This window comes from Zonotrichia leucophrys, chromosome 10 (genome assembly GCF_028769735.1).
Source record: "Zonotrichia leucophrys gambelii isolate GWCS_2022_RI chromosome 10, RI_Zleu_2.0, whole genome shotgun sequence".
NCBI classification, from domain to species: domain Eukaryota; kingdom Metazoa; phylum Chordata; class Aves; order Passeriformes; family Passerellidae; genus Zonotrichia; species Zonotrichia leucophrys.
The window spans coordinates 13,157,070-13,174,102 of NC_088180.1; the positions used below are offsets into that span (position 1 = coordinate 13,157,070).

Genomic DNA, 17,033 nt, shown 5'->3' on the forward strand with positions numbered 1-17,033 from the left:
ATCTGCATGTGTAAAAGTGGGTCCCAGACTTACATTTGTTAATGCTCTAACTTACCCCCATGCTGCCATCATTGAGCTAAAGTCATGGGCCATTTCCAACCAGCTGCAGGTCAGGTGCTTTTGGATGTGGTTAATGGGATATTCAGAACAACAATGAAGGCAAAAGTTTGAAACACCTTCTCTGTGTGTTAAATCTTGATGGACAAGAAGGCAGGTGGGGAATCTGCCCAACTTTTCTTCTGTGTCATGAAAAAATATACTGATCCCAAACCCAGGACTGGAAGATGTTTCATTGTAAAGTGGAATTACTTCAGCGTCAGGCAGTCGCATCCTTCCCCTAGGTACAGCATGGCTTTGAATGAGTTCACATCATGCTGTCAATTCTGCTTGTTTTCCTGTCAGGTCTTGCTGTGGCTTCTGCATAGGATCTTCTTATGAATTGTCTTGTTGTCTTGTTTTTATAAGTAAATGGTACACAGGGAGGAAAAAAACAAAAAGAGTGGTGCTTCAGGAGAGGCAGTTTGCATCCACCTTGTCTACAGGGCTGACTGCAACACAGCCGAGACAGATTAGCACAGCACTGCCTGCCTAAAACAAATAAACACCAGCTGTTTATCAGACAGGGCTCGGCTTCCTCCAGGAGCAGGTAAACAGATTTATGCAGATGAACCTCCGAGGTGCCCTTGCAGCACAGCATCTTTCATGGCTATTTGTCCTTCTTCATGAGTTACAGCCAGGATGGGCGAGCACAGAGGTACAAGGTGAGCACAATAATGCTGCTGGCCACACTGTGACACAGGGTTTGTCACTGCCTTGTGGTTAAACCTGTCTTTTATAGTGCGTTAGAATTAATCATAGCACTGATCTTGACGTAAAGGGAAGAATTTGATCTAAACTTCACTACTTTAGGCCTCTAGCATGTGGAAAAGCAATTTATTATAACTCACTTATTATACCATTTGTGCCTAAAATACTGTGAAGCAAAATTTATGTCTATTTGAGGTTGAGAGAAATTGCCATCAGGAAATGTACTTTTCTGATTCTACATTAAGATTGTCCAGTTGCTGTCAAACTACTTAACTTCATGACCCTTTTATTTTTATAGCCACCCAAGTTAACTTTCAGTCCAACAGTGCTACACAAGTCCACTACTGCAAAAGGATTGCTTCTCCCTCAATTCAGCTCTGTCTGCCATAATACCACATTTAATTCCTCATATGAATTCTCCCTGAAACTTCTCAGGTGACTCTTAACAACTAGCTGTAAAATCTGGTCTCAGAGACAGATGGGATATTATTTTAATAATATAGATGTAATTACACAGTTTGGATGCCAGCTCTCAGAAATGTCTGATAATTTATTAAGATGTTATTGGGAGGAAACATTGGGAGCCAAAAGTTTTGGACAATACCCTGGAGAGTTTAGAAAGAGAGGTTTGCCTCAGTTCTCATGGTGTTGCTCATCAGTTCTCATGGTGTTACTCATCAGAAGTGTAAAAATTCATAAATAGTATTGCTGTTTTTTCTGAGACTGTTTCCTATTTAACTTCATCTCACACCAAACGGGACAATCCTATTGTAATTGCTACATTTCTGAGTTTTTAAAAACATCCTTGGGCTCCTCTTAGTACAAGATCATTCCTCACAGCTTTCTTCATTGCTGCTGTTTGGGAGACCAATAATGCAAATATGTGGTTTGTCAACACAGTAAGACCAAAGTAATGTAGTGGTGAGTGCTATAGAAATGCTTGCCAAGCCAAAGAGGATAAACCCCTTTTCCTCTACTCTATTAAGAAAATTGGTGCCATTTGAGCTTTTCTTATATTAGGAGTTTCCTCACCCAAGTGCATTGCTTTACATTTCAACACGTTATATCTCAGATTTCTCCAGGTACTCCTTAAAGCACTCAGCTAAACCAGGTGGAGGAGGCAAAGTCCACATGTGATTTGTTCTCCTTGGCTGCCACTGCAGGTTTAAAACCAAAGTCATTTTGGATGTGCCTACCAACATGGGCCTTAATGTTACTGATATTATTAATATCGGCAAGAAACAGTTTTCAGCCTATTGAACAATTAAGAAAGGTCAATGGGAATTCCCAGAGAGGTGTCTTTCATTACAAGGCCCATTGCTTGTGCAATCTTGCAGCATCCATCTTCCCAAGCAAGCCAAGGGCCCAGGCATGGCAGCTCCATAAACCTGCCTCTGAGCTCCTAATTAAAAACCTTAATTGCATGAAAGCCATTAGGATCCTTGTGTTCCATTAGCTTTTTGATGCATTCAGTGGTGCCTGTGTGATCCCTCAGGTTGACACAGGTGCCTGCTCGGGTGCCTGGGTGGCAGGAGCTGGTGGCAGATTGTGATGTGTCCCTGCAGCCAGTCTGAAACCCAGAGTTAGTCACTTCCACCTCCTTCATCTGCAGAGAAATGCACCTAATCTAAGGGACACAGCTCTACAGCTCCTGTGGCACAAGGAAGAGATGGAAAAGGATCAAAAGTGGTCCAGTTTATGAGCAAACAGATTCAGGGTTATGAACATCCCATGTAAGAGGAAAGAGGGCACTGTCCCATGTAATGAGGAGACCTCTCATGCATCAGCTTTTGCTAACTGGGCACTGGAGAAGAGTGCACAGTTCTTCACTGGCCTTCAAAACCATCAGGTTGAGGCTGGGAGTGGTCTGTGCTGCCACAGTTCTCATGGTGATGTAAAGCTCCACTGAAGGACAGTTCATAGAGATTAAGTTTTGGGTGCTGTGGTGGCTGTGCATCTCTAACTGCTTCTACAATTCATTCCAAGTGTTTGAAACCCCCTTTTTTTATTGCTGAGGAATTCTAGGGGTGCTGTGATGCCAGAAATGTGTTTAGAGATTTGCTGTGCCTTACTGCTGTCCTCAAAAGAGAACAAGTTCTCCCAGCCACCCATGGAATTTGATAATGACCCAGAGTCAGTGGATATCCCACAGTCACTAACCTGCCCCTGCAGGTGCCTGGTATCTGGGCAGATTTAATCCTCAGGAATGACCTGTTAGCTGAGCAAACCACTTTTCTTTGGCCTCTGTACCTCTGGTAAATTAAAGCTACTGCTCTTGTGATTCTTCCTGAATCCTCAGTTGCTATTCTCCATCAATCCTCGCTGTCCTAAATGTCAGTGGGAAGGATCATTGAAACTAATGGGTTCAGCTCATCTGTTGTGCCAATGATGGTATCCTGGGATGACCTTCCTTCTGAGGGAACAGTCGTGCAGTGGAAGGCTGCAGGGTCAGGGTCCTGCTGCGGGGCAGTTCCAGCCCTTCAGCCAGCTCCTGCTAATGCCCTAAGGAATGTTGGGGTCACGGCTCCTCCTCCTCCTAGGAATGCTTTGACTTACCAAGCTTCAGCCTCAAAAATCAGTCCTGCTCGAGTTTAAGCTAATCCCAATTGAAATGCAAAACTCAACAGGGCCTTCTAATCTCACCTGGCCTTTCATTGGAAGGATGTGACCTTTGCTACACCTCACAGGAGATGGATTATTTCCAGGATCATTCCAAAGAGATTCAAGTCTTTGTAGCAGAATTTGCCCCTGAGGACAAGCTTGCCACGAGCTTGTCATGAGAACTGATAAACCTCAAGTACTTTCCTTGCAGATGTTCTGCATGGGACTAACTCCATCACAGAGATGGCTGCCTTCTGTGGGTGGGTGGGTAAAAAAGATCCCCGTAGATATTTTTGCGAAACAATTTCAGTTCCCTTGCAGCTTGCAAGAAAATTGAATTAGTTGTTTTCCATTTGCTGAATTAACCCTGATTCATTCTTCCCCTCAACCCTCTCCCTGTTCCTCCCCTCCCTCCAACAGATGTCCAGCATATTAAGAGGAGAGACATCGTTTTGAAGAGGGAGCTGGGAGAAGGTGCCTTTGGGAAGGTGTTCTTGGCCGAGTGTTACAACCTCAGCCCCACCAACGACAAAATGCTGGTGGCAGTGAAGGTAAATGCTAAGGGCAAGAGAGAAGGGCAGGGGCTGGCCTGTGAAGGGAGACTGGATGAGCCTGTGTGGGAAAGGGAAGCAGGGGAGGGCTGGGGGCCAGGGGTGGAGATTTATCTGATGCCGGAGATTGTGGTAAATCCAATTAGTCACACAAAGTTTCAGCGTTTCACTTCAAGGTTGTCTGTTCTCAGCAGTGCCAAAGCCTCCCTTCCTGCTGACACGGCCAGGAGACAGGCAGGGAGGAGAGGCTGGGCTGGGAGCTGAGCTCCTGTGCAGCTGCAGCACACAGTGTGGATCCAACTCCCTCCAGCAGGCACCGCGGCCCTGCTCCTTCTGGATTTTATCTTTTTGTGTAACATGCAGAAGCTGAAACATAAAAAGGCCTCAGCAGAAATGAGCAATGAAAGCTAAGCATGATGAGCCAATTTTCTGGGATCAATTTGCTGCAAGATGGGCAAAGTAACTCGGCTTGGCTCCACTCTGCTCCTGCTTGCTTAGCCACAGGTTGCTCCTGTTTTGAGTATTTTAAGCCAACACGAGCTCAGCTTGGCTTATGCTGTGCTGCTTGCATCCTTGTGATATTCCTGGTGGGAGCTGTGCCCCATCAGTGTGGCTTTGGGCAGAGGAGAGCACTCAGTGCAGAGCTGTGCTCTCCTCTCAAGTGGCACCAGTTGGCAGAGCCACAGTTTAATCCCTTGGATTTAACCAGTGCTTCCCAACTCCTTGGAACAAGGTCTGCATTTGAACCGATGCTCTGCAGGGGGAAAGGTTCCAGCACTCTCTCCAAAGTGCTGGAGGCATCCAGATACTTGTGACTTGGTCTAATCATTGGCAGCTCAAGCCTTTTTTTTTATTTTTTAGCTCAGATGTCCTCTTTTGCTCCGACAGTGAAGTGTAAGATTGTGACGGTGTTCACAGGAGTCTTAGAATGAGGGAAGAGACGTAGATCTGACTCCATATTTCAGAAAGCTTGATTTATTATTTTATGATATATATTACATTAAAACTATATTAAAAGAATGGAAGAAAAGGTTTCATTTCAGAGGGCTAGCTAAGCTTAGAATAGAAAGGAATGATAACAAAGGCAGCTGTCCCAGATGCTCTGTCTAAGCCAGCTGTGCCGTGGTTGGCCATTAATTACAAACAAGCACATGAGACCAATCACAGATCCACTTGTTGCATTCCACAGCAGCAGATAATCATTGTTTACATTTGTTCCTGAGGTGCCTCAGCTTCTCAGGAGGAAAAAATCCTAAGGAAAAGGTTTTCATAAAAAGATGTCTGCGACACAAGATTGCACCTTTCACCTCTGAGAGTGGTTAAAGCCGAGGACATGCAGACACCCACGTGATTAATTGTTTGATTACAGGGTTGGTACCTGCCTGTCAGTGCCAGCCATCCCCCAGCAAGCCTGGCTCCCCAGTCTCTTCAGAGTTTCATTTGCATGTAGGCAGGAACAGCATCCGAACTTGTTTCTGTTAATTGCTACTATGAGCTTACATCTCCAGAGTGCCTTTCATCCTGCAAGATCATACAGCTCCAGCTCTGGAGCAGGGCCCTGCAAACTGGCTTCTTGCCAGCTCTGGGAGTGGCAGGGAAAAAAAATCCCTCTAATTTGGGCCACGTTAGAAGTCTGAGGGGAAGAAAAGGAAAAAAAAAAAAAAGAAAAAAAAAAGGCAGGAATAAAGGCTTTACATATAAAGTTGAGATTTGGCTGCAATTCCTGAAGATCGCATGTCCCTAGCTGAGGCTGAGAACTGCCTCCCCAGTCACTGCAGCTCAGGGCAGCAGCAGGACTGCCTGGTTAGGGGCAGCTGAGTCCACAGCCCAGAGCCTGCCTCTGCCCTGCTCCCAGGGACTCTCTCCCAGGGCCAAAGCAAGGGGCTGTGTTACTCTCTCGCTTAAATGGACTCAGAGTTTTAGCAGATCTAAAGGTTGCAGCCCTGCAGATAAACTGAGTTTTGATGTGAAGGCATGGACAAGCTTCCTGTTTTATTCAGCTTGCTTCTAAAAGCATCCTAAGAAATGCACAAACACTATATCCAGCAGAGTGTTAAGGTGACAAAGTCAAGTACTAGAAATGCTGAAGGGGCTGTGTTCAGGGCTTGTCCTCTGAACACCTTATTTTTCATTTCTCTGTGGCTGCTCCATTGTGAGGGTCACTCCTGAGCTGGAGCTCCTCTAGATGTGAGTGTACCCATTTTAACAGCCTCCCAGCAGGTTACTGGGGCTGTGTCATCCCCTTTTGCAGAGGGCAGAAGCACAAGCAGGAAAACTGAGCTGAAGAGATCTGCTTTAGGTGAAGGATGGAGTTACCAACCTCTCTCTCCAGCCCCATGGACAGCAGGTACCTGACTGAGAGTGAGCCCTGCTGCAGCAATAAATACACGGTGCTTGTGGAAGCCTGGCCCTGAGGCTGAATAAGAGGGGATTTTCCAAGAAATATCAGAACAACTGGAACTTCATGATGACAGCTGCAACCTGCAGATGCTCAGGGACCTGCCAGAAGTTATGGAGGAATTGTGTGATGGAGACACACAAAAAAATAATCTACCCTGAATCTTCCTGGGAGAGACATTCTACTGATTTTACTGAGACATCTCTTCTCTTTCTTTGGTTCTGATCTTCTTTCCCTTTTCTACCCCTTCCAACTCCCTAATTTCTAAATGCTTGGTTGTGCAACCTTAGCAATGAGGAGGGAGTTAATAACTTTTTTTTGGTGTGTGAGATCAACAAACTTACAATCTTAACACCTTATAAAAATGATTGTGTGTGAAGGAGATGAAACCTAAACTCACTGCAGCTTGAAATATTATGTGCAACCACAGGAAAAAGAGGGAGAAAAGAGTGATGGGGGAAGGGACTATTTTCCTGCAGAAAAATAGGGTGGCATCAACATTATGAAGATATTATATGACTAAAAGTAATTGGGTGCCTGAGATAAGGATGGATGCTTTGCCATCTGCACCACGTAACTAACATTCATCTAAATATCTCTAGTCAAGCTATCCCAAAAGGCAAAGAATTAAAATAGGTTTATGCCATGTGAATAGCACTTTGGGGGCAGAATCAGATGAGGCAGTGTCCCAAGGCTTGGGGAAAAGCCTCACAGCAGGTCTGCTCCAAGGGGAAAAACACCTTCTCTGGAGCCAGCAGCACCACGGACCAGCCCAGGTGCAGTAACAGAGCGCTGGGCTCCTGTCTCCATGCACAGATTTCTGATATTTAGCATCCCTTTTTGCACATAAATTGCAGCCTGCAGCTGCTCAGGCCACCTCTGCTGTCTGCATGGGGAGATTCAAGGCATGGGGAAAGGGAGAAAGTATATTTGTGTGTAGGTAAAGGGAGAGCTGCCCAGTGTCCTGAACACTGAAGGGCAACTGGTGCACATCAGACCAACACAGGATAGGTGGAACAAGTTTCCTTGAGTCCTTTTCATCTCCTGTTAGGTTGCACAGTTAAAGCCAGAATTGGTCCTAAACAGTCCTGATATGTGGAGGATGCAGAGAATAAGATGAACAACCAGCAACTCAAAACTAGACTCGTAATTTTCTTAAATTTTTGCAAAGATTGTGCTGACTCTTGTGGCCATTTCATCTTTTCAAATGATCTGGACTTAAACTTTTTTATCAAGTTCCCTCCCTTGATGCCCTGAGATGACAACAAGCTGCTTTCAGACTAACTCTCCAATGCAACTGCACAAAAATGCACAGACAAGCCAGACCCCAGCCCTGGAGAATCCTCCCTTGTCATCAGCTACAGCCACAGCAGCATCTTCATGGCAACTCTGCAATGTCGGGCTGGTCCACACCACCTGAAGCCTGCAAGCTGCCTTGCAATGGCAAAATGGCATTCTCAAATTGTGGGAGATGAGATATTCTCAATAAGGACACTGATTTCAGCATCAGTCTGCCAGGGGAGTTGTTATAAACAGCAGGGAATAAAAACATGATTTTAAAAATTATGAGAAAAGACTTGACAGTGTCCTTCTTCAGAGGCAGTTTGAAAAATCCACACAATAACTGCACAGCCAGGCAAATCCATCTTCTGAATAAAGGCAGTGTAGTCAGCTATTTCAAAATAAAAGACAGATAGGAAGGACTGGCTGGCTCAGGAATTTAATAATAATGAGATATGAAGCCATTCACCCCTAGGTCACCAGTATAAATTCTGCCCAAGCTGGGAATAATTGGAAGCTATTACCCTCTGAGGCATGTTTGCTGCTGCCTAGGAAATGAGCTGGGGAGCTCAGTGGGACGGTAACTACAGGAATGACAACACAAACATGGTGCCACCAGCACAACTGGGTGGTTCCTCTCCTCTCCTTTCCTTATCACCTCCTCCCAGATGCTGTTACCCTGTTGTTTTGGGTTTTCCCCCACCTGAGCCCACTCTGTGTGTGCATCTCTCTGGAGTTGTGTTGTTAATTGCAGTCCTGAGATATGTAAAAAGTTTCTGTTTCAGCCCACATGTCCCAAGAACAAGTCAGAGCTCTTCAGTTTTCAGTCTTGAAGTTGTTTATTAAATCTTATCTATAAAATTTTCCTCCTGCCCAGCCGAGGTCTGCTCAGCAAGGCATCCAGCAGCACTCTGACCGCCCTCGGGGTGGTGTTGTCTTTTTATACCACAAACTACGTCTAACATGTTTACAATTACTTTCCAATGCCTATCACCTATGTTAGACAGTGCACTTGTATTCTAAACCAATCCCAAAGTGCCAGAATCACAGCAGAAGATGGAGGTAGAGAAGAAGAAGGAGAAGAAGAAGAAGAAGAAGAAGAAGAAGAAGAAGAAGAAGAAGAAGAAGAAGAAGGAGGACTGGACACGCCCAAGTCCCTCCATCTTGTCCCCAAAACCCCCATACTAAAAATCCGAAAATTTACCTTTTCACCTAGTGATAATTTAACTGTTACATTATTTAAAATTCTGTGACTTTCAGATCCTCATACGAAGCTGGTGATTTGCTCCATGGCTCATAATCAAACCGACAGGTGCTCTGGGCTGTGTGCCAGGGTCTCCAAGTCCCCCAGGAACTCTGGACACCCAGAGGGATGTCCTGAGTTCTGACATGCATCCTTCATTGCAGGCTCTGAAGGACCCCACGCTGGCAGCCCGCAAGGATTTCCAGCGGGAGGCAGAGCTGCTCACCAACCTGCAGCACGAGCACATCGTCAAGTTCTACGGCGTCTGCGGTGACGGCGACCCGCTCATCATGGTCTTCGAGTACATGAAGCACGGGGACCTCAACAAATTCCTCAGGTGGGCGGTAATGAGGGCATGGGAGGTGCTGTGGGGCTGCCCCACAGCCTCAGGGGAACTTGTTCTAGCTCAGTGATGCACTAATGGTGTTATTCTGTGGGTGATGGTTGTTCCAAGTGCAGCTTGGAGGAGGTGATGGTACTCATCAGATTTAGGGCTTTGGTAGCTCTATCCCAGCATTTATTCTTAGGTAATCTCAGGAGATGTGAAAATTGGGGTTTTCTTCTCCTACCTGAGCAAGTTTGAAGCTGCAGGGAGCGTGGCTGTGATCCTTCTCTGCCCTGTGGGGATGGAAAGACATGAAGCCACAGCTGTCAGCAGCTCCAAGTCCTGCACATCCAAGCAAAGCCATGTCCCACTGAAGCAGGAGGGCCACTTGCCATCACTGCCTCAGCCACTGAGCTCCTACTTCAACAGCACAAGAACCAAAATATTCAAAATATTCCTTTGAGAAATTTGTTGGTGTCCTTGATCTGATTTGCATCCTGGGCATTTACTGGTCACTGTTCTCATTCCTGCATTCAGAAAAGACCTGAGAAATGCTGGAGGAGTCTCAGGCAGTGCCTGTGGGGTCCATCCCTGTTCCTGGTCCCTAACCTGTGGCACCAGACTACTCATGAAGTCAGGCAAGGCCTGAATAAGTGCTGTAATTACCTTCTCTGTCTCTAGAGAGATGCAAATTACCAGAGCTCCCAGTGCCCCCCATCATCATTCAACCATTTCACCAGCCTGAGGCAGATCACTTGTGTGCTCTGTATCCAGCAGCAGCAAGGGCCAGGGAGCAGCTGTGGGAGGATGTTTATGGTGCTCTTCTGCCACAAAACAGAAATTCCACTCTGAAACCTGCATGCAAGTGGAGTGGTACTTACCTCTTGAAATAATTAGTAGTTTTATTTCCCAATATTTAGAAAATTGGACCCTTGATATTTTCCTGTTTTGACTGCTAAGTGTGAATATGATTGCAGGGGGAACAAGAATCTTGTGCACGGCAGGTCTGGCTCTGGGGTTGGGATACACTCACTGAGTATTTTTCTACCAACACAGTTTCTGACCAGGAAGTGCAAGTTTTTCCCTGAGGTTTTCACTTCTAAGCAATCACCCACACCAGAAGAATATAAGGAAGGATCCTAGAGATTGCTTCTTTCCTCTGCCAAGTAGTGCCAACCTGTCTCCAGCTTTGGGGCATTTGCAGGGCAGTGGATGAGCTGGGAACATTCCTGCATCGATTTTCATCCTCATTTTGGTATAGCTGGGGGTAGATTGAATAGGATTTATAGCTCAGTCCCTGTCTCAAGCTCTGGATAGATCCAAGGCATCTTTGTCAAGGTAGGATGAGTGAGGGCTGTTGGCTTCACAGAGCTCCTCAGAGTCACATTCAAGGGGGAGCAGCCTTGCTTACCTGGGACCTTCTTTTGTCACACCTGGAGGCCTCAGCAACCTCCCAGCAGCAGCAGATTGAGCTCTGCCACCAGCATGGAACCAGGAGCTGGGCTGAAAGGGTGTTTTAGCCCAAACTGGTGATGCAGAGTTAAGGACAATGCCTCAGCCTTGTGACTGAAGGCAGGCAGTCTGAAAAGAGGCTGAGAGATGCTGCTCTTCAAGTGCTTCACAAAGGAAAACTCCAAATTGACCTATCCTTTTTCCTGGCAGAGCCACCAACCTTATTTCCTTAGAGGAGTCAGATATTAGAGCTGAGGAACAACCTCTCTCACTGCTCTAGTTAACCTCCCAAAGAGTACAGAGCAAAACAGGCTCTCTCAGTGTCTCAGAAAGATGTCTTGTGCCCACTGCCTGATGCAATTGCTTCAGCAGTGTCTTCCTAAGGCTGAAATCATGCTGGAGCCATGGACCCCTCACTTCCATGGCCCAACCCTTTCTTGGGGCATGTCTGAGAAGCACTCATGCCTGACGAAATTCATCTCCAGTCTCATTGGAAAAGAAAGTTTGCTGTATTATCTTTGGCCTTTATGAAGGGAAAGAAACTTTTCCAGCTGTGTGGTCCCTGGGACTGCAGCTTCTCATCTTCCAGCTGTGTTTAGCTGCCAGCTTCTCCTTCCTGTGCAGCCTTGGAAAAAGCAGCTATATGTGCTCCTTTGCCTGCATGCTGGAATGAGGTAGGCAGTGAAAAAGCACTTTGTGTCCCAAAGGAAGATGGCTTTGGAGACAAGGGAGCTTAGACCCTGAAAAGAGGCACTCAAAAAGCCTAAGGAAATGTCATATGGAAAGAGAGTTTGGGCTTTGCCAGGTAAGGTGTCTGCTGGTGGGGAATGGGGGCTGCAAGGGGATCAGGAAGGGTTGGTGATGCAGAGCTGCTTGGAATCCCCCAGCAAGCAGCAGTTTTTATCGTGGAATAATTCACCCAGCCTACAGCAGGAGACAGTGACTCCCAGACACTGAAGGCCAGGGACACTGGGAGTCTGTAAGACCCTCAGATGGACTTTTCCTAGTTTAACTGCAGAAATTGGAAAAACAGTAAAATGGAAGAGACTCACTTTAGACCCAGTTTCCTAGAGAAAAGCACAATAAATAAATTCCCCTTTATTTAGGTGTTGTTAGACCTTTGTGTGCTTCCCAGAGAACAGAGAGTTTTAGTGGCCTGAAACATTCACTGGTGTGGCAAGGGGAAGCACCAGGAACAGCAGGTAACAGCTGGGTTAGTGGTGGCACGTGCTGGCACGGCTCCTCATGCCTCCCAAAGCCACCAGGCTGATGGTGCCACAACAGACCCCGCTGTCTGCACCAGAAATACTGATAGAAAAGGTCTTAGCATGGGGAAATACAGGCATGGCCTTCCAAGGAGCATCCCTAGGAATGGTGAACATGGGAGCCTGCCTGCAGATTGGGTGGGGGGCAAGGTTGGGTGTTCCTGGCACAACCTCCCAATGCCTTGGGGTCTGCAGTGACCACATCCCTCTCTGCTCACTGAGGGTGTCCATCACTTCCCTCTTTTCCTTTGGTTATTGGTTTTCCAGCTTTTGTTTCCTGACAGCAGCAGTTTTGAAGCAGGGATAACAGCACATTGCCATTATGCAGCCTGCAATAAGTTGTTGCCATTTGCTGTTAGCTCAAACAAACAGGCTTTGTTGGGAAACTTGCAGAATTCTGGTGTTCCCCTTCCTGTGAAGCAGCACCACAGTTGCTGTGGGACAGAAAAGGAATTTCAGAAGAGGAAGCCAGAATGGTGACTTTTCCCCCAAAGCCTCAACCTCCTGGTTATGTTCTACAGGTGAATTATTTCCCTGATCATTCCACATCAGCACTTGATTGAGGTTTTGATTTGCAACAGATAACCTGTCAAGTGTTTGTTCTTTCCTCTGCATGAGACCAGCAGAAAAAATTACAAACACTTTTCTTTTTAATTTAACTAAAATAAAAAGGATAATATATTGCAGAGATATTTTATGAAAAATCCTTTCCTTAGGATTTTTCTTCCTGAGAAGCTAAGAGGCCTCAGGAACAAAATGTAAACAATGATTATCTGCTGCTGTGGAGTGCAACAGGTGCGTCTGTGATTGGTCTCATGTGGTTGTTTTTAATTAATGGCCAATCACAGTCAGCTGGCTTGGACTCTCTGTCGGAGACAGAAGCCTTTGTTATCATTCGTTCCTATTCTATTCTTAGCCAGCCTTCTGACAAAATCCTTTCTTCTATTCTTTTAGTATAGTTTTAATATAATTCTCTCTGTTCCTTTCCACTGGAGCTGTGTCTGTCTCACATCACAGAGCTGGGGGCTGGTCCCCAACAGCAAGAGCAATGACTGTGTGGGATTCCTGTCACTCCTGAGACCCAACTCTGTGCTTTTTGCTTTTTCCTCCTCTAGGGCACACGGCCCAGATGCAATGATCCTGGTGGATGGGCAGCCTCGTCAAGCCAAAGGGGAGCTAGGGCTATCCCAGATGCTCCACATTGCCAGCCAGATTGCCTCTGGAATGGTGTACCTTGCCTCCCAGCACTTTGTGCACAGAGACCTGGCCACCAGGAACTGCTTGGTCGGAGCCAACCTGCTGGTGAAGATTGGAGACTTTGGGATGTCAAGAGATGTCTACAGCACTGATTACTACAGGGTAAGGCAGCTGCAGTGGCACTCTGATGCTCACAGCAAAGGGAGATGGGAAATGTTACAGTAAATCAGTTTTTGGAGCCCTTGAGCTCATTTGTTTGGTTATTACCTCATTGAAACGTGCACAGAAGTTCATCAGGCATCCCTAAACCACTGTCCTCAATCCTGCTCACTCCTGGCCATGCTTGTAGTTCAGACACCCATGCAGATGCCTACACACAGACTCTGTGATACCCCAGCACACAGTCACATGCTTTTGGTTGGCTCTGAAATCATTCCATCCTTACTGCCTATTTTTATTCCTTGTTTTTTGAAGACATTGACAAATTAAACGTAATTCAGAGAGATGATAAATACTACAGGCTATGACCTCTGGTGTTAGATTAAAGAAACTTAATACAGGGACCCAGAGAGAAGGCAACTGAAAGACTGACTGATAAGTGCATAAAATATGGAAGAGGAAATAATAGTCAATTTAGGTTTGACCTCAGAATGTTTTTTTTTCCAGCAAGGTCATAATTTAAACAATGGAATAATTTGCCAGGGGTAGGTTGCTGAAAGCCTGTCATTAAAGAGGTTCAGGAAGAAACCAGACAAAAATGCCTGGGTTTAGTGTAGAGGCTAATCCTGTACTCATCTCTGGGGAGAGACTCAATGAGCCAGGAGTGCCTTCCCAGCCTTTTCTCCTGTGATTTGTGCTCACACTGTTCCCTTGTCTTGCACACTCCCTCTGTACCTGTCTGCACTGTCCTGCCTGCCTGGTGGCAGCATCCCTGGGGGAACAGCATTTTTCCCTTCCCAGCTGCAGGAGAAATGTGATGTGAGAATTGTTTGGGGCACACTGCAGTAGGAGTTTGTCTCTGGACCATCCACCAGCAGGGAAGGGCTTCTCAGGCTAGGGAGCCATGGTTTCTAGCCTGATGCTTGCACAGGGGCTGATTTATGTCAGCTTACAACATTGTGTTTGGCATGGAGGATGATTTCCCCCAGCTACCCAGAAAGGGGTGGCCTATTGTCTTGATCAAATTCAGGAATTTTTCATTATGTGATGGCTGCCAAGTGCAGTTACTGTGCTGGTGAGGAGGGGAAATGTGATCAGATTTGTGCTGAGATATATCACTCCTCCCAGGCCAGAACACTGGATTGCCACTGGGTTTAATTACCAGTAAGGGAAGCAATCCTCACTGTGCAGCAGAAAAGCTCATGCTGGGAAAAGGTCTCAGTGCATTTACTGTGCAGTGATGAGGAAAGAGAGGTGATGTGGTCCCATAACTGCTGAAACTTCATGAAGGAACAAGTAGGAAAGAGAAGAGCCCAGGGCAGGATGAGAAGCAGCCCATGTGATTACCCAGGTTTTTGCCTGCCTTCTTGCCTTCAGCCCTGCTAATCCTGCCCCTACCACACTGCTGGACACAATCCCAACCGAGTTCATGCTCCTGCAGCACCAAGGGCCCTCTGTGCAAGGGCAGAAATTGCTGGCTGCTGCCACAGCTGGGGGGGCTGAGATGATCTCCACAGGCCAGTCTATTGTTGTAGGATTTTTTTGTCTTCTCTGTGGTGGTGTCCTGTAGCCCTCATCCTGTCTGTGCAAAGTGCTTTGCTGAGGACTGCTCTGTGCTGTCTCATGCAGTGTACTAAGGCTCTTTATTGAACTTTTCTCTGCATACACAAATTGCCAAATATGACTAAAGTAGTAAACAGTTATCACCTACTTACCAGGGCAAGAACTGAGTTTCAGACAATCACAGCCTTTTGTTCTTAGTTGATTTTCCTTTCTTTGTTGTCGCTTACTTTCAGTATGTTTAAAACTTTTGATTATGAAGTTAATTCTGTGTTATCTCTGTTAAAGTCTTTAAAGGTTTCTAGCAAAATAAGGTTCTGATTGCCCATATTTACCCTGGTGGCATGAGGAGCAGAGGGTTTACATCGCCTGCCCAAGGCCAAAGCAGGAATTGGTGACAGAGCTGGGAAGCCTCCCCAGGCCAGCAAAGAGCAGAATTCCAGGGGCCAGGTGTCCTTCATCCCCCTCCAGGCACAGTTCAGCCACACTCCTTCCAGAATATGAGCAAACAAGTGGGAGAACCAAACTGCTCCTCGTTCTCAGCTATGAAAGCTGGAGATTTGGCTGGAGAATTGAACTTTCAAAGTCTTCAGTGCTGTCCCTGGTCACATCCATGATCTGCCTGGTGACGTTTCCAAGTCTGTTTCCCAGCGTTTGTGCATGGCAGCTTTCCCCTTTAGACAGCTGCCATTGCCAGCTGTGGGACCTGGAGGAAAGCTCTGCTTCATCTGGTTCCAGAAAATCCTGCTTGGTGTGTCTAAGCTACAGCCCTGGGAGAGGCTGGAATTTGTCATCTTCTGGAAACACAGGGAGAAATCCACCCCTCAAACTGACACAAAATGGGAAGCAGTCTGCAAGCACTCTCTTCAGTCTGCTGGGCCCCTGTGTTTGTTCCTGCCCAGGCCCTGCAAGCCTGGATAACTGGATGTGTGGCTGTATTACCGTGTTCCAGGCTGAGGATTAGTTCCTAGCCATTTCCTTTCTTCCCCATTTTTTAATCTTTTAAGACAAAGAAAGTACACCATCTGGCTCCTGCGTTTGTGGGATGCGAAATTGCTTTAACAAAGGTGAACTGATTAATTTTCTGTTACGCATTTGGGTACAGAAAACAAACATTTGTGTAACAAAAACAGCAGAGAGGCTTGTTCCCCCTCTCTGCAAAGGGGGAACAAGCCTGAAGGCTGATGCATCCTCTTCCTCCTCCATCACAGAGGGATCCCATCAGCTGCTGTCTTTTAACCTCCTTTTGAGAAGAGAGGATGGACAGAAAGTGATTGTGGAGGTGGAAGTGGAGGGAGGAGGTGGAGCAGCATCTGAGTGGAGAGAGGAGGAAAGTGGAGGAACTGGGGAGCCAGGGAGAAGTGGCCCAGCTCCTGTGAGCAGAGGGAAGGAGGGGCTGCTGGAGGAGCCTTTCTGTGCTGTGTTGTGTAACGTGCTGTGCAATCCTTGGTGTGGGTCTCTGTGGGAAGGCGGGATGGAATATATCCACGCTGGAGAGGAAAGGTTTGGGCGGATTTCATTTTCCTTGTTGTTTTCTCTAAAAAATCTGTGTGGGTAGGCGATTTTTTTTTTTTGAGGTATGACTCAGGACTGTGACAGCAGGTGGTGGGACGCTGCAGGTCAGGGACATGGTGCCTCAGCCAAGCTGAGGGTGGCACGGAGACTGCAGCAAGTGGGGCACAGGGGGCCTGCCCAGTGCTGTCCTGGAGGATGTCCTGATGGTTCTGGGGGAGTGTCAGAGCTGGGGGCATCACCAGGGCTGAGATCAGAACCCCCAGCTGCTCTTTCACCCTGCACACTGGGATTTGGGTGCTCCAAGAGCCCTTCTGTGGCTCTGGACCCACCCTAGCTCCAGTAATACCAAAATAATTTTCCATTTTTTCCCCCAAAATGTGTCATTCAGTTCCAAAACAGAAATCACGTGGCAGCTGTCCAGGGACAGGGCAGTATTTCTTCATCTTCAGATGAGAACACAGCCTTAAATTGTACTCAAGACTCCTCAATAACTCCCAAGGGGATGTCCTGACATGGGTGGGACATCAGCAGTGAAGTCACATGCCAAAGAGAGGAAGGATTTATGTAGACATTAAACCTCATGAAGACATTCCTCTGTCCATATTTCCTCTGTCCTACTCTTCTGGAATCCTGCACCAAATCCTGGGCTGGGCTTGACCCTTCTAAGGGATTTAGCCCC

At 46.7% G+C, this 17,033-nt stretch overlaps 1 protein-coding gene across 3 annotated transcripts in view; it reads left to right on the forward strand.

The window, feature by feature from the left end:
• The window catches only part of NTRK3 (neurotrophic receptor tyrosine kinase 3), a 222,011-nt gene that overhangs the window by 161,427 nt on the left and 43,551 nt on the right, over nt 1–17,033 (forward strand). For all 3 annotated transcript variants that reach the window (XM_064721858.1, XM_064721860.1, XM_064721859.1), the window contains exons 14-16: nt 3,829–3,959; nt 9,046–9,218; nt 13,039–13,282. In XM_064721858.1, coding sequence (XP_064577928.1) covers nt 3,829–3,959; nt 9,046–9,218; nt 13,039–13,282 — 548 coding nt within the window. The remainder of the gene's footprint in view (nt 1–3,828; nt 3,960–9,045; nt 9,219–13,038; nt 13,283–17,033) is intronic.